The sequence below is a fragment of the Macrotis lagotis genome, chromosome X (genome assembly GCF_037893015.1).
Source record: "Macrotis lagotis isolate mMagLag1 chromosome X, bilby.v1.9.chrom.fasta, whole genome shotgun sequence".
Classification (NCBI taxonomy): domain Eukaryota; kingdom Metazoa; phylum Chordata; class Mammalia; order Peramelemorphia; family Peramelidae; genus Macrotis; species Macrotis lagotis.
This window is the reverse complement of record NC_133666.1, coordinates 80,327,150-80,344,938: the sequence shown is the minus strand read 5'-3', so window position 1 is coordinate 80,344,938 and position 17,789 is coordinate 80,327,150. Positions and strand designations below refer to the sequence as shown.

The window sequence follows — 17,789 nt, the reverse complement described above, 5'->3', positions numbered from 1 at the left end:
TAGGGGATCTATGACACAGAAGACTATCTATATGCAGAGAATAAACTGTGGAGTTTAAACAAAGACCAAAAATTATTACCTTCAATTTTTAAAAAAGTTGTCTTATGTACTACATAATTTTACTATCTAATATTTTATTTTTTCCTCAAGGACATGATTTTTCTCTCAACACATTCAATTTTGATCAATGAATAGCATGGAAACAATGTAAAGTTTATCAGATTGCTTTCTGTGGGGGGGGACAGGGGAGGAAAGGGAGGGTGGGTGAAAAAGTGTAAAATCAAAACCTTACCAAAAAATGATATGAAGAAAGTACTATTGTATATAATTGGAAAACAAATAAAATATTTATATAAAAAACCAACTAGGGTCAAATTCACACTTACCCACTTACTGGCTAAGTGACCTTGGACAAGTCTAGACTTCGATTTCCTCTGCTGTGAAATAGGGATAATAGTCTTCCTACATGAGTGAGAAAAACATTTTATAAATTCTAAAAGTTAGTTATTCATAAATATTATAATGATGATAATCATTTGTTAATAAACTATTATCATAGGTCCTAGAGTTAAATGGGACCTCAAAGACCATCTAGTTCAACCCCCCCAATTTACAAACAAGGAAACTGAGGTCCAAAGAGGTGAAATGCTGCCCAATATCACACTCAGGATCATAGCTCTAGGGTTAAGAGGGACCTTAGATGCCATCTAGACCACTCCTCCCATCTCCATTTTTCAGATAAAGAAGCTGAGGCCCAGAGAAAGGAAATAGTTTCCCAAAATCATACAAGCAGTTAATAAAAGAAGCAAGATTTGAATGGAGACCCCTAATTACAAATTCATTACTTGTCCCACTGCACTAGGTAGATACTAAATATATTTATCCTATTTTACAGATAAGGAAAGAGATTTAGGTAAGTGGCAGGGGCAGAACTGGGATTCAATGTCACATCCTGACTCCAAAAATAGGTCTCAATCTCCCTAAGAGCTCAAGGTACATTCATATCCCCTAAACATCATTAGAATACAGAGAAGAGCAATATTACAGAGAAACTGAGGCCCAGGACACTGAGAACCAACAGAGATAGCCAAGCTTTTCCCTTACTCTATTCCTCCAGTTCAAGGAAAGGTAAAGGCAATTTGAAGTCATTTCTCCCTCTGCCCTCAGGAGAAATCTGGACCCAGAAAGGCTTTGAAAGCAGGTCATCCTGGGAGCAGCTAGGTGGTGCAATGATAGGGCATGGGCCCTGGACTCAGGAGAACCTGAGTTCAAATCCAGCCTCAGACATTTAATAACTGCCTAGCTGTGTGGCCTTAGGCAAGTCACTTAACCCCATTGCCTTAAATAAGTAAAAATAATTATTTAAATAAAAGAAAGCAGGTCATCCTGAAAAGATAGGTGTGATGAGGAGAGAGCATCCCAGGATAGGACACACTAACTGATGCTAAAGGATGAAAACTATTTTGGAATTATAATACCAGCACCAGCTAGTAGGAGATTTCAGAAAAGTCAAGCTCTACTGAGGACAAAGGGAAACTGAAATTTCTAGGCTAAATTGTCTCCCTAGCTAGGGTCTAGATCTACATGATGCATCCAGCTATATATGGAGCTACTTCCACTTTGGTGCAGAACTACTCCCAGTCTTGCAAAAGGACTACAATGGCCCCAGTCTCCTGCATTTCCTTCTCATTCTTGGCAATTTCTATTTGCAAAGTTCTTTTGGTCAAGGTCACCCTGGAAACTGGTTCCAGGGGAGAGTTAAAAAAATGTCATTGTTGCTTCCCTACTTTACAAAGTTTAGGCACCCAGTGTGGGATGCTGAACACAGCCTGCCATCTGTATTGGTTGGCTCTGCTGAAGTTTGGGGTTGTATATTTATTAATTCACTTTTGTATTTATTTGTTCATTTGTTCTTGTGGCAAGGGGTGGCTCACTGGGCAAGGGAGAGGAGAAAGATAAATTTGGAAAGGAAAGAAAAATGGAAACAATAGATGCTCATAAAATCATTTAAAACAGTTAACAGTTAAAACAATTCCCTCTATCTAAAACACAAACACACACACACACACACACACACACAAACACACACAAACATACACATACATACACATTGGAGCACTCAAGAGTCACACATCTGAATACAAATCAAGTACATGTCTTCCATTAAATTAATCCTTGCTTGCTCCCCAGTCCCAAGAATGATACCTTCTACCTGTGTGACTTTGAGCAAGTCCTTTCTCCTCCCTGGCCTCAGTTCCCCCCTTTATAAAAATGACAGAATTGAAGTACAGGGCCTCTGAGGACCCTTCTACCTACAAATATAGGAACATAGGCATGACCTTGGATATATCCCACACACACACACACACACACACACAAACTAACACCCTAGCCTCAGCTTCCTCCTCTGTTAAATTAGGGGATTAAACTAGATGACTTAAATTCTCTGGCAGGCCCATGGCCAGAATACTAAACCAATATCCCTTTCCCATCACAGTTTCAATATATCTTGGGTTAGTCGAAGAGTTAAATGGGAATCTGGGGGGAGCTTTATAGAAGTCACAGACAACATGCAGAAACTAGCAAATGAGACAAAACTTATAACCAAATGCCCCAAATTTTACAGTAAAGTACTGTAAAAAACCCATAAAAGAAAAGAAAAACTTTAGACTTCTTATCTGGTATTAAGGGGAGCCAAAAACTTTATGGGGTTTTCCAGATTGGGAGGGGGGGACACAGAACCATGCCTCCAATCCCTGTAATTCAAAGGCAAATTCTCTTGTTCAGGATCTCTTCTCCTCACTCCCCAGAGCCAGACAAGGCCCGTTCCTCTGAACACCTGGCAGACAGTTGGAACTCTTTCAAAGGTGGCCCCTGATTTTTGTTTAGAAACAGCCTCAGACAATGGCTTTGTCTGGTTCTGGCCTAGGCAGGGTCCTGCTTGTTGCCTTTGGAAAACCAGCTGTAGCTGGAGGAAAGTCCCTGAACTCTGGAGCAGGGAGGAGGGGGGATCCCTGGCTTACTCCCAGCCTCTGGCGGCCCAGCTGACCTCTGCCTCCCCCCCCCAATAGAAGGGACACTGTATCTACAATTTGCAGATTTGGTCATTCATTTCTTGCAGAGCTCTTAGTTTTTTCCCTAATATAAGTTCTTTTAAGATAGGAACTGTTTCATTTTTGACTTTGCATCCCAGTGACTGGCATAGAATTCATTTCTTTGAGATGGAAGAGACCTCAGAAGTCATTTAGTCCTAGCCCTCATTTATATTAAAGGAAATTGAGACTCAGGAAAGGGGAAGGACTTTTATCCAAGGTCACACATAGCATCATATGAGACTACTTCTGGAAATTACATCAGAGGACATTTAGAATCACTCTCTCATTTTACAGAATAGGAAACTGAGGCCCAGAGAAAGGAAATGGTTTGCCAGAGATCTCACATTGGAATTCTTCATCCAAAGCTAAAAGTGAACTCAGAGATCATTAAGTGCCACTCCCTTACATTTTATATTAAAGGAAACTGAGATCCAGGAAAGGGAAGGGACTTACCCAAGGTCACACACATAGGATCCTAACTAACTCCAGGGTTGGAAGGACCTCAGAGGCAGCTAGTCCAACCCTCTCTTTTAGAGAGGGGGAAACTGAGTCACAGGGAAGAGACTTGTCCAGGGACATAAGATCTTGGCTCTAGAGCCAGAAAGGATCCTAAAGATTATCTAATCCAACCCTCTCATTTTACAAAGGGGGAAACTGAGGCCCAGGGAGGGGAAGGGACTCAGAGTCCCACTATTATTAAATGTCTAAGAAAGAAAAAAAAAAAACATTAGGTCTTCCTGAATCCAATGTCCCATAGTATCTATCCATTTTATTTATTTATTTTTTTGATCAAGATGGTCATGATTTAAGTGAATTACTCAGGATCACAGAGCTATTAAGTATCAAAATCATTTTTTAAGTTTCATCTCATAGTCTATCTGATACAGACAGACTAGGTTTGGAGTCAGAGACCTAGGTTCAATTCTTATCTCTACCGCTTAACCTGTATGACTCTGGGCCAATCACTTTATCTGTCTTTGTAATATGAAAGGGCTAACCTTAATTTCTAAGGCCCCAATCTAGATCTAGAATCTAAAATTTCTTGAGCCAAAGTGGGCATGGGGGGTGAAGGAAAAAACCTTAATGTTTAAGGACAGTTAGGTGGTGATAAAGTGGAGAGAGTGCTGGACCTGGAATCAGGAAGACCTGAGTACAAATGCAGCCTCAACATCATAGACACTAGCTATGTGACCCTGGACAAGTCACTTCATTCTGTTTGCCTCAGTTCTATCATCTGTAAAATGAGCTGGAGCAGGAAATGGCAAACCACTCCAGTACCTCTGCCAAGCAAACTTTAAAGAGGATCACAAAGAGTTGGACCCTACTGAAAAATAGCTGAACAAGGCTAATAGCACCAATTATACAAACACAGGGAATTGTTGATGGGGAACTTAGACTTCAGTTTTAAAAAGTGATATAAAAAGTCTAATAAGGGGTAAAGAACCTGCAGAATGGAAAAGTAAGAAGGACTAATGAGAAGGAGGCAGCACTTCACTGATGCAATGCCCAGCTTGGGAGAGGTTGGGGAGCCTGCTTAATGCTCCACCATTTGGAACACTAGTATATGCAGACTTTCTGCTACTGATGCTCATCTACGAGCCACGTGATGAAGTTTGGCTTGAGAGGTAAAATTAGGATGCATTTTCAATGTCACTAGTTAACAAAAGGCTTTTTGTTCAGGCCTTCAGCCACTGGAGAAAGATGAGTTAAGTAACTAGGTGGTGCCATAGTGCACAGAGAGCTCCTCCTGGGAATATTCAACCCTATAGAAGCTAAGGACTCAAATTCATTAATAGCATTGCCACCTTTTGAATTGAGCCTGGTGGGACTAATGTTATGTAGAAATTGTACGATTGCATCCATTTCCCCCAGGGACTGAGGTAATAGGAGGAAGAGTATAGTCCTTTGAGTGTGGGGGGGAGAGGGGGACAGAACTGTTTTGTACCTGTTTTTGATATATCTTTTAAGTAACAATCTACTTGTAAAAGTGAATTATTATTAATTGGTTAAATGGTACCAGAGCATTAATTACTATCTCTCTAAAAGGGGGTAAGGAGAAGGAATTGAGCTTAAACTAATAGTTTTAGACACAAAGACCTTCAATCCCTCACACCTTGGGGAGGAGGGGGGAATGTAGCTAACCTCATATGAAGAAGTGAGGCTAGAAAAATGACTAAGAAATGATAAATATGAAAGAAGCATGAGAAGATTTATGGGAATGAGGAAGAAAGGAAGTCAACAGAACCAGGATGAGAATACAGGCAATGTCTAAAAATAATGGGAAAAGAAAGAAAAAAACCTGAGCAATGTATAATTTTATTGATGAAGCCTCTGGTCCCCAGATAGTGTTGAGAAAATGTAAATAATTTGCTCTCTTACAGAGGTCAGGTGCCATTTATCTGGAACACTACATATATAGTCTGATTTGTCCATTTGTGAACAACATGTTGATTTGTCCTGTTGAATTGATTTTTCTGATCTTTCTTTTCTAATCTGTATTATGAGTATCTGAGTAGAGCAAGAGTGAAGGATCCATTTGTCAACCAGCATGATTCAAAAGTAAAAGACTTCCCAAAATGTTTCTAGATATACATTCATGCATGTGTGTATATGTATTTGTATGTAGATATGTATGCTCATGTATATGCTCCAGTGAGACCTTCACCTATTGCAGATATCAGTCAATCCACAGAGGTGTCACCTCAACACACTAACAATTATAGTCCACTGCAACAATTCCTTCTTTGTTAATCCTTCAAAAAGTAAAATCCTTTGACCTTGAGACTTGCTTCCAACTCATACTTCATAATTCATTTATTCAATAAATATGAGGTACACAATGACTAGTGTGAAATTACTCAACTGTCAGCACACAGTCCATTCCATTGGAAACAAATGTTGGTTTACCTGAAGCTAGTTTTAAATTTGCCACTCAGTGTGTGACTGGGTCCCATACTGGGCCCAGGATTTGACCCCATCGTTCTGGTGTGGGTGTCCCACAGTGTCTTATACTTCAAGGTTCTGAAATAACAATGTGTTTTCATTACTGAGGGGACAACATATCATCAACCAACCAACCATTCCCTCCCATTGTGATGGTGACTTCTGATGGGAAACATCAATCCAGAGCATTGTCTGGCATAGCAGCAGTCTCTCTGCTCATCTAGATTTCAAGCATCCAGAGGGTTTAAATGGTGGATGAGAGCCAGAATGGTCTGAGAGGCTGGCAGGTCCCAGGCAGCAGAAGGAATGTGTGAAAGGACAGATGAGCCCCCTGCCTGACTTGGTCATAGCTGGACACCCAGGAAAGAGACCACAGTGGGATCCATTCCTAGCCCCTGCCTGGGGCGTCATAGGAAGCAGTCTGGCTGCAGAGAGTAAGTAATGGGAGAGTCTGCAATCTCAGCTCTGGCAGCTCGTATTGCCTGGCAACAGCGATCACCACAAAGGCTGCATTGTTCTTGTTGATGAAAGGCTGGATGTCTTGCCTAGACAGCCAGCTGTCCATCCTCTTGCCACCCTGGCCTGTTGTCTATGAATGGGAGAAAACTCATTGCTCAAAACCAAACCCCCAAGAGCTTTCACCAATAGATGTGTGGTGGGGGAAGAGGAGAGGAACAGGACAAGCTAGTCTTGGTTTTAGGCAGCAGAAGAAATCCAACCCAAATGAGGGGAGATCACCAGACCCAAGAGGAAATGGAACTGGAGGCAGAGGGCAGGAAAAGAGAGAGTATTTTCAGTTGCTCAGCAGCTGGTCCACTGCCCCCTTCCCAAAGTAAGAAGGAATAAAGAGACAAAAGGGGTATCCCCACTGGAACAAGGAAAAGAAGACTGGATTTGGACTTAGAAGTCCCAAGTTCAAATTCTAGCTCTGTTTCTTACTGGTGGGCAGTACGAGCATTATTCTATACCCTATTTACCAATCAGGAAAAACTGAGACTGGGAATGTAAAGCACTTTTTCAAAAACAATTTCAGTTAAAAACCATATTCATCAGGAGAACTACAGAAAAGAAAGAGACCCAAATACCTCAGAATTGCCTTCATTTTATAATGAAGGAATTGAGGTCAGATGGATACAGCAGTGTACTGGCCTTCTCTACCTGTTGCCTGGCATCTGTGTCCAGCACTAGGAATACATGGATGCAATAGTATCATCTCTCCAGGTTTGCATATTACTTGGCATCTTTGTCTCAAACCAACTCCCATCATCCTTTGCTGATGTTTATAGATAAACACATCATGTTCTTTTTCACATATATGCCTAAGGGACTCAGGTGATCTGTGTTTCAGGGACATATTTAGACCAGCAGTCTGCCAAGTATGGGTCAAAGATGACTGCTTCTGTAAGGTCCTAATAATGCTTTTTACATTTGCAATTAAAAACATGTAAAAAACTATTCTCAACTACACATCCCTACAATAAGAGGCAAGTGGCATTAAGGAGTAGTTTGTTGAACACTGATTTAGACAAATAAGACCTAGAACACTCTGCTTCACATCACCAATGGAAATTTGGATTCTGCTTTTTTGTAGAAGTAGCAAGTAGGCTTGGGTCTGTGTTTTCTTTTACAACATGACTAATATAGAAATGTGTCTTACATCATTGCACATGTATAACCTATATGAAATTTCTTGTCATTTCAGGGAAGGGGGGAAGGAAGGGATGGAAAAAAGGGAGGAAGAGTATTTGGAACTCAAAATTTTTAAAAATATATTTAAAATTGTTTTTCCATGTAATTAGAAAAAATAAAATATTATTCAAAAACAGTCATGGGCAATGAACATATTTATCCAAACAAGCAGCAAAAGAGGAATTTGAGGAGTTATAGATATGATGATAGATAATAGTTCAGTTGTTTTCAAATCTTCATGGGCATCAATACTGGCAATGGGGTTTTCTTGGCATAGATGCAGAAGTGGTTTGCCATTTCCTTCTCCAGTGGATTACGGCAAATAAAGGTGAAATGATTTGCCCAGGGTCACACAACTAGTAAGTTTCTAAGGCTGGATTTGAATTCAGACACTCCTGACTCTAGTCCCAGAGCTCTATCAACTGAGCTACCTTCCAGATGTCAAATAATAAAATACGTAAGAAGATAATAAAATACATAAGAATAAAGGGGCTCACCAGTAGAGATTGAGATAAAATCTTAGTTTATCCAGGGAGCGAATGAATGATCCCTGAAGAAGTCTGCTCTTAGAAATCTCTTGGGTACTTGAAGGTACTGGGAATTAAGGGATATTCTGAGAGAAGACGGTGGCTTTTACCACATGCCTGTGCATCTGGAGGCTCCAATTAGCTATTTTAAAGTTCACAACTTCTCTCATGCTCCATCTATCTCAGATCTAATTCTCCCCTTCATTCTTTATTGATCCTCACTAATCAAGTACCACAGGTTCAATCAAGAGTCATATCAGGGACCAATAAATCTAAAAGGATGGTAACCCCAAGAATCACTGTCCAGGTCAACTTTGCTTTCTACATACAACTTTTACTATCATGTCTGCAAGGGATCTTATGAACCTGGGTGAAATAAGGAGCTAACTAGGTGACTGTTTCCAGGACCCAGGGTTTTCTGATACTGAAAGAGTCTAGCTTCTGTGTTAGAAAGGAAAAAAGAAAATGTACAAAAAAGTCTTACATTGCCTAAGGATATTTATTAAAGGATAATCTTTCTAAGCAGCTGGAGACTGACATTAGGATGCTGTGGGCTTCCAGTATGTGTCCAGATTGAGGAGGTGAGGGTAAGAGCTCCTAAGAAGGCTTTTAGCCTTCCCTTTTTCTACAGGCAAAGTCTCATTTTGGACATATGTTAGGCATATCTCCTCCTTTTCAAGGTTTCCAGGATGGTGATGAGTGGGAACCAAGGAACCTTGGCTTTCAGATCTTTGGGGTCTCTGCATAATGAAATTATTAGTTGAAAGGAATGAGAGTTTGGGATCAGAATGCTCCCTGATTTATCCAAGGTTATTTAATAAAGGGCATGGGAAAGATCTCATCTATGATGCCAGGTACTTGGAGACTAGGTCCCAGTGGGCATTTTATCTATGAAGTGACTACTGAGGAAAGAGTGGGAGACCATAGATAGATCAATAGGCAAACTGAGAGGTAAATAGATCAATGTATAGATAGACAATATATTAAGTGCTTACTACATGTATGGAATATAAGTGAAAAGAAAGGCAGTCCCTGTCCTCAGTTTACATTCCACTGGGGTTGAAGACAACATGTAAAAGGGAGCTAGAACCTGAGTTCAAATCCAGCAGCAGACACTTAATAATTACCTAGCTGTGTGAGCTTGGGCAAGCCACTTAACCCCATTTGCCTTGCAAAAAAAACCCTAAAAAATAAATAAAAGGGAGCTAGAAAGCTGAGGTGAAGGATAAAAAGAGGTACCCACATAGGGGCAAGGAGGAGAAAATGAGAAAGTCATGGACTGGTCTGGTTGTTTCCTCAAATGGAAGTTCAGGGAAGAACTCATCAATCAGAGGAAGAAGGGATGGAGACATTACCAGTGTAAGATGTCCACTGGGGAAAAAGTGGTCTGGGAAGCCTTAAGCTGCTCTGGGTTTGAAGAGAGAATGTGACTGACCATCAGGAGCATTATAGACCTGTTTGTCTACACTTAATAGGTTTGTGTATTGTCAGATGAATCTAAATCCTAAGAGGGAGGTGTCAAAATGTGGCTCACAGCACTCTGAGTGTGGACCAAACCAGATGAAAATGTAATTTCTAGCTAATTTTAATGTTTTGATGTTTCAATTAAAAAAAAGAAATATATAAACATAGTCAATCTGCAGCTCACCAGAATTTTTACATATTGTTTAGTGACCCTGATTTCTATTTGGATTTGACCTGGAGTCTGGAAATTGGCTGTTCTGGGCAAACAAAGCATTGCCTCTGAGCTGAGATCTCTTGACCTATAAGAGCATACCTGGTCTCCCACTTTCACATTCACATCTAGATCAGCTTGTCTTTGCCCATCTGGGGAACATTATCTTATGCTCAGTTTGTATTAGGACAAAAATGAAGAGCAAGGGACAATAAACACTTATGAGGTAGATGTCATTTGGCAAGGGCCAAATTACTGACCTTGGGTTGTTCTTTCAAGTGAGGAACAGAAAGTTTATGGTCATCCACCCCTTTTGGGATTCAAAATATGAGAGGAGGAAAAAACCAAGAACCCACAAGGGAATAAAGGCCCTCATTATGAGTATATATTCATATACACACATATGTATATTCATATACATATGTGTGTATATGCAGTCAGTTATATATATATATAATATATATATATATATATATATATATTGTCTAGTAAACAATATTGATTTCTTTATATAACTTGGGGAGAGGAAGGATAACAAATGACAGTACTTGCAGTCACAAAATTTCAAGAAGCACAACCAAATCCAATGCACAAAATAAAAAGGGGTATAAAATGATGGAACTCCTATGGAAACCACTTCAATGGTTGGCCTTGACTCAAACGGCTAGTACTTTATTTGGGAAGAGTAGGGACAGTGCATGCAATTCCTTCTTCCAAAAGCAGGAAGGAAGCAGTGAATAAAGAGAACTACGATTGGAGTCAGGAAGACCAAGGTTTAAATTCATATTCCCCATCCTGGCTGTACGTTAAGCTAATCATCCAGGCATCCCTCAAAGGCTACAAGTTGCAGAGCAAGTTCCATCTTGCATGAATAGAAGTCCAGTTTCCCCATCTCCTCTCAACTCTCCCCTATTATTCTAAGGGCCTACATGATGCTGGGCAGAGAAGAATAAGAAAAGTTTTCTGGAGAGATGATGATATAATAGTGGCACCTGGCAAGAACCTTGAAGGAAGGAATAGGCATCAACAGAATCAGGTAAAAAGGGGAAGCCCATTCTAGGCAAGGGGAAAGGGTAAACCAAGGATCAAGGAGAAGGGAGAAGGAAGGACAAGAATGAATCCCCCTTCCTTAACCTATCTTCCTCTCCTCCTCCAGTCCCTGCTCTCCCCTATTTACCTCCTCTCTAGCCCCACTATTCTAACTTTCCTTCCTAGGCCTTAGTGTCTAATTGGGCTGTGCCTCATGCCTTAGGACAGGTCAGATGCCAGTTCCTAAGCCAAGCCATGGTTAGTAAGGGCACTGGATCATGGGAAAAGGCCTAAGTGGAACTGTGGATGAAATGGGGCTGAAGTTGACAGCAAAGGAGAGTTTGAACTGACCGTGAGGAAGAGGGGAAGGTGGAAGAAGAGAAAGAGGATGTAGATGCTGATGGGACAGTCTGACAGGAAAAGAATAAAGATGGGGATGGGGACAAGGATGAAGATGAAAATGAGGAAGAGGAAAAGGATGCTGATAGAGCAATCTAGCAGGGACTGAGTATGGGGATAAATATGAAGATGAAAATAAAAAAGACAAAGAGAAAAAAGATGAAGATGATAATGGGACAGTTTAGCAAGGGTAGAACATTATCAGGGAGCAGCCTTTAGGTTCCTATTGATAACCCTCTCAACAGTGCCAGAGCCTCAAATTTCCCAGGCTCATGGCCTGGCCAAGGAAATTGTGCTTCCAGTAGAATCATGTTGACATGATTTACATGTGAGGAAAATGCTTTGAAGAGAATGGGGAACACATATAGACAATTCTGTAACTAGGTCAGGTTGGCTGGTCACATGGTTGGGTGGAGACTTTCTCAGAATTGTTGATATCTTTGAGAAGACTTGAATCAGCTTTGGTCCCTCATGCTTCATTTAGATCTATGGAGCTCAGCAACACTTTTGGCTCATGGGTTCAGGTGAGAGACTATGCAGAAAGGGAAAGGGTCACAGGACCATATGGCCCCCAAGAATGGGCCTGGGCCAATGACCTTTTCCTTCATTCTTTTTCATTCTGGGTGAAAATAGTAGAGTCACCAAAAACTGGAAATCAAGCCACAGGAATGCAGGCATTAGCAACTGAGTTTTGAGACTATTCCCCTAGGGATCATGGTGTAGAGGAGGATGATATGCCCTGGAAAAAACTGAGGAAATTGTTTCTACTATATCCTCAAAATACATATTCCTTTGTAAACACTACCCACTCATGAGTGGTTAAATGGAACTGGAGCATTATTCAGACCCCTAACAATAGGGGAAACACAGCCAGTGGAAACTCTAGTCTAGACAATGGTAGTGAAGAAGTTACACTGACAAATCCGTGGGGATGCCCTGAAACCCTGAAGGGAGTAGTCTGCCAGACTCAGAGTGGGCTAGACCTAACACATTATACATAAAAAGAGGGGGAAAAAAGGAAGCTGTGTGAAATGAAAATTCACAGTTTCATTTATAACCTTCTTTTTATGCTTTAATGTGTGAATTAAATACTCTTTTTATGTTCAAAATGTCAAAAGTGTGTGTGTATGTGTTTTTAAAGGGAAATCATACGGGCTGCCTTCAAACCAAGATAGGTTCCTGAATAGAAGGCACAGTTCCAGTTCACACAGCAAAAAAAAACCATCCTGACATTTGCATCAGACCTAATAAAGATCAAGAAATCCAATGAGAAACAAATTAGTAACTTCTTTTCCCACAGAACTCCACAAGAAGTTAGCCAGAAGTCCAAGGCAAAACCTAGAAAGTCAGCAACTCAACTGAGTTCAGCCTCCCAGAAGGACTAGACATAGGTCAGAGACATATATGGTCTGCAGAGCTCTGTTTTCAGACACAGCATGAAAGGAGAAGAAAGGCCCAGGGTGGGATGAAACAACACTCAGATAAGGACAGCCCAGGCTCAGGGCCTCTAAAGTTCTCACTATTTTGTCCCGAGATGTCAGAGAGGGCCCTGAAGATTCAACCCTCTAAACCTCAAAGACTCAGAGTATATCTAATTCCAGAAGGGAAAGATCAGCACAATAAACCAAGGGATCAAAGAAATAATTGTGGAGTTTAAACAAAGACCAAAGACTATTACTTTTAATTTTTTTTAAAAAAAGGTATCCACTTCTTGGAGTCACAGGTGAGAATTGGATGAGAGGTAGATACCAAAGATGGGTAAGCAGGTCTGAAAGGGGCTCACTCAATAAGCCATCACACCAGAGGTGCTACTCTTCTCTAAAAAAATGAGAAGAATATATAAGCATTGAAGAAGGGAAGGGAAAAGTAGCCTGAGGATGAACCTAACTGGGATCAGACAAAAGAGGATTAAACAAGCATATTAATAAAGAGATATGAAATTCAATAGGGCTGAGAAAAAGTATGTGGAGAACAGTTAGCAATGAGTTTGTACCATCAGTAAATGGTTGTAACAAACCACAATTTCTTATCACAAAATAGGAATGAAATGGAAAAAAGACAAAAAGAAAAGAACTAGAATCTAAGCTTGATTGTTTCTGAGACAATGGAGAATGGCTGAACATATAGTGGTATACAAAGGCAATTGAATGATAAACCAAGAAGAGTCAAAACAGACAAAGATTACAGACCAATCTCCCTAATGAACATTTAATGCAAAAATCTTCATTAAAGTTTTAGAAAACAGGGTGGTACAGTGGATAAAGCACTGGCCCTGGAGTCAGGAGTACCTGGGTTCAAATCTGGTCTCAGACGCTTGATAATTACCTAGCTGTGTGGCCTTGGGCAAGCTACTTAGCCCCACTGCCTTATAAAAATCTAAAAAAAAATGACTAAAGATAATTTTAGATAATTTGAAGTAGTATGAGTTGATATAGATTAAAAGGAGCAGTATCCAGAAAACAGTTTATTCAAAGAAGCCAACATTGTAAATAAAAGCAATTTTTAAAGACAATTTTGATGATTTTAATGAACAACTATGAATTTTCAGGGTACATTATTGTAAGGTATATTAAACTCCTTCTGAGATAAGTGACAGACACCAGGTACAGAGACTATATTTTTGGACACAGCCACTAGGAGAATTCATTTTGCTCAGATACAGTTAATTTTTTTGAGAATTATTATTTTAAAACTTCCTCTTAATTACTTGGGAAAAGTTGGGGTTAACAATAGTGATGCCAATAAGAAGATGATCATTGAAACTTCATTTTCAAATTCATAGAAGAAAATATAATAAAGGTTAGAAACACAAAAATGCAGTAAAACTAAAACATTTCAATTGAAAGTAACATACAGCATTTATTATTTTTAGAAACAAGAGGAAGCGGAAGCAAGGTGTATGAAATAAAGATTGAATCTCCTTTATTGTGTTCTGCTGTATGTATAGAAATGTTCTTTTTTCACATTTAAGTATAGAATAAAAATTTTTCAAAGACTAAAAACAGGATATCTTATTATGTAATTTTGTTACCTCTTATATTTTATTTTTTCCTTAAACATATGATTTCTCTCTTAACACATTCAATTTTGATCAATGTATATAGCATGAAAACAATGTCAAGACTATCAGACTGCCTTCTGTGGGGGGTGGGGGGAGGGAAGTGAGATTGGGGGAAAAATTGTTAAATTCAAAAAACAATAAAAAAGTTAACAACAAAAAAAAAAAGAAATCAAGGGAGCCATAGCTAAATTAAGTAGGGTCAACCAGTCACTTGAAAATACACCAAGGGGGTGGCTAGGTGGCGCAGTAAATAAAGCACCGCCCCTGGAGTCAGGAGTACCTGGGTTCAAATCCGGTCTCAGACACTTAATTACCTAGTTGTGTGGCCTTGGGCAATCCACTTAACCCCACTGCCTAGCAAAATCCTAAAAAAAAAATACACCAAGGGCTAGAGCCTAGCCCTTTCACAAAACTTATATTAAAGAAACTAAGGTAGAAAAATCAGTAAATCAAAGAAAATATACCAATCTAAAAAATTATTGTACATCTAAGGACACAACCCCCCCCCAGGAGTAATTCCATAACAACTACAAGCAGAGAGACTCAAGAGAAAAATGGATTTTCAAAAAGATTACTGGAATACTTAGAAGAAATTAAACAAGAGATAGTGAATTAAAAAAACTCTAGAGGGGAAAAAAAGGAAGACTTAAATAGCTTGGGGGAAAAATGGTAAATTTTGCCCAAGAAATGGACTTACTGAAAACTACACTAGACTCTGCCCCCCAAAAAAACCTAATGACTCCTCAGGACAGCAAAAAATGTTAGAAGAAAATCAAATCAGGCTTCAGACACAGACTAGCTGTGTGAGCTTGGGAAAGTCACTTAACCCCAATTGCTTAAAAAAAGCCTAAAATAATAACAAAATTATTTTTTTAAAAAATACAGAATGATTTAATATAATACAATATCCAATATTCACAATAAGTGACCTGGAAAGAAAGTTAAGAAGAAATAATTTGACTTCCTGGAGATCATAATTTTTAAAAAAGTTTAGCCACTCTATTCCAAGAAATCATAAAACTATTCAGATCAATTGGAACTAGAGGACAATCTGAAGATAAAATCAACTCCTGAGGAATGTCATGGTCAAGCACAACCATTTTAAAGAAATTCCAGGGGGCAACTAGGTGGTTCAGTGTATAGAGCATCAGCCCTGGAGTCAGGAGGACCTGAGTTGAAATGCAGCCTCAGACACTTAACAGCAGATGGGTGACCTTGGGCAAGTCACTTAACCCTATTGCCTTAAATAAATGAAATTTTTTAAAAAAGAAAAGAAATACCAAGGAACCACAGTCAAGATCACAAAGGACATGGTAGCTTCTACTAAAAAAATGACAGATCTAGAAATACAATATTCCAAAAAGCAAAAACATAGTCTTATTACCAAGAATTTACTTATACACAAAGCTGCACATAACCCTAGAGGAGAAAAATGGACTTTTATTGAAATAGTGGATTTTCTAGCATTTCTGATGAAAATATTAGAGCCAAGTAGGAACTTTGAAATACAAATACAAGAATCCAAAGAAATCTACAAAGGTAACTTTATTTAAGCAATTAGAAGTGGTTCTATGATGATATAGAGCTGACATTTTAACAGGGTGAAGGAACAAGGGTCCCTTCAGAATCTTAATCCCCTCAAAGGCTATCAGTAGAGTTAAATAAGGGGGGGGGGTACCTGGGGTGGATTGGTTCTGTTCTAAGGATTTTAAAACAAGGGGAGAGAGGAGACTAAGGTATAGACACTATGGTATAAAGAAGGAGGTTAAACTTGCTATTTCTCATAATTGCTATGAATGAGATATGAAAACATGGAAGAAGGGGTGAAGGGAGTTAGGTATCAGATGAACCTCACTTTCATCTGAAATGAACAAAGGAGAGTAAAATTTACCCACACACATATCGAGCAGAGAAAAAATACATAAAGTTCAATGGAGAAAGAAGCAGGAAAAGAGAAGGAAAAAGAAAATAAAAACTAGAATTTAAGGGGTACCCATCAACTGTAAAGTCATTGAACATGTGAGATGTGAAGGCAAAAATATTATTGCTTGGTAAGAAATAATGAAAGGGATGATTTCAAAGAATCCTGGGTAGTAAGAACAAAGGCACAATGAAGTGAGTAGGACCAGGAGAACAATATATACAAGGAAAGCAACATCATTGTAAAGAAAAACAACTTTGAAAGACTTAAAAACTCTGATCAATGTAATGGCCAACTTCATTTCCAGTTGTGACAAAGCTTGTTACTCACCTCTTGACAGAGAAGTGATGGAATAAAGATGCAGAAAGAGATATCATCACCTTGGGTAAGTCACTTAACCCCATTGCCTTGTAAAAATCAAGAGAGAGAGAGAGAGAGAGAGAGAGAGAGAGAGAGAGATCATCGATCATCACTAGGTGGGTTCTTTTGTTATGAGGTCCTTTGTTTTTGAAGCTGTATAGAGAAGCAAGAAGCAATAGTGATATCATAAAATTAATTGGAGGGAGGGGTAGGGAAGCAAAGGTGACATTACCAAAAAATATTACTGAAATTTTTTTTTGTACATTGGAACAGAAGGCAGTTCATATGGAAACATCAACAGGATAGTTTTTAAAATAATCTGCAAGAAACATATATATAATTTTTGCAAGACAATGGGGTAAGGAGACTTGCCTAAACTCACACAGTTAAGTAGGTATTAAGTGTCTGAGGTCACATTTGAACTCAGGTCCTCCTGACTCCAGGGTCAGTGCTCTATCCACTGCACCACCAAAAACTTAGATAGTTTTGAAAAAATAAACGATTGGAAATGGGGATTCATAATTTCAAATATAATCTTCTTTTGTTTTCTGCTGTACATGTGAAAATGTTGGGGATTTTGGTTTTTAACATTGAAAAAATATATACATATACATGCATATACATACCTATACACATGTCTGTATATATGCACATACACACATGTAGAGAGAGAGATCCCAGGAAAGGTCTATTGCATCAGGTTTAGAAAGGACCTGCAGTGCAACCAAGGTTGCACCAGAGTGAACCAGCTCCAGTCATACAGGAACAGACCACAGAGGGTCTGGGTCCAGGGCAGCGGTGGCAGTTTCCAGACCTGTCAGCTCAGGGGCCAAGGACAACTAGAAAGGTCTGTGGCACCAGAGTGAGAATAGAGCCCAGGTCACCACACACTTCAGTGCAGACCCGGCCCCGGGGGACCAGGAGAAGGCTGGGGAGCCACCCAGCAGGGAACTACCTGGCAGTTGCTTCCAGAGAGCTCAGCCCACCAACAGTATGGGGGTCAAGGGAAATTACAGAGGTCTCTTTGCTCTCCCTGAGGCAGGACTCTGTTGCTTTGCCCAAACCCAGGTTGCCATCTTGGGTTTCAGTC

The 17,789-nt window shown here is 39.6% G+C and overlaps 1 protein-coding gene across 7 annotated transcripts in view; it reads right to left on the bottom strand.

Annotated features, from left to right (window-relative positions):
- The window catches only part of CHIC1 (cysteine rich hydrophobic domain 1), a 218,320-nt gene that overhangs the window by 139,136 nt on the left and 61,395 nt on the right, over positions 1–17,789 (bottom strand). For 2 of the 7 annotated variants that reach the window (XM_074200810.1, XM_074200811.1), the window contains exon 6: positions 387–462. The exons of the other annotated variants lie outside the window; for them this stretch is intronic. In XM_074200810.1, the coding sequence (XP_074056911.1) occupies positions 418–462 (45 nt within the window). In that variant the 3' untranslated portion in view covers positions 387–417. The remainder of the gene's footprint in view (positions 1–386; positions 463–17,789) is intronic. 7 annotated transcript variants of the gene reach the window in all.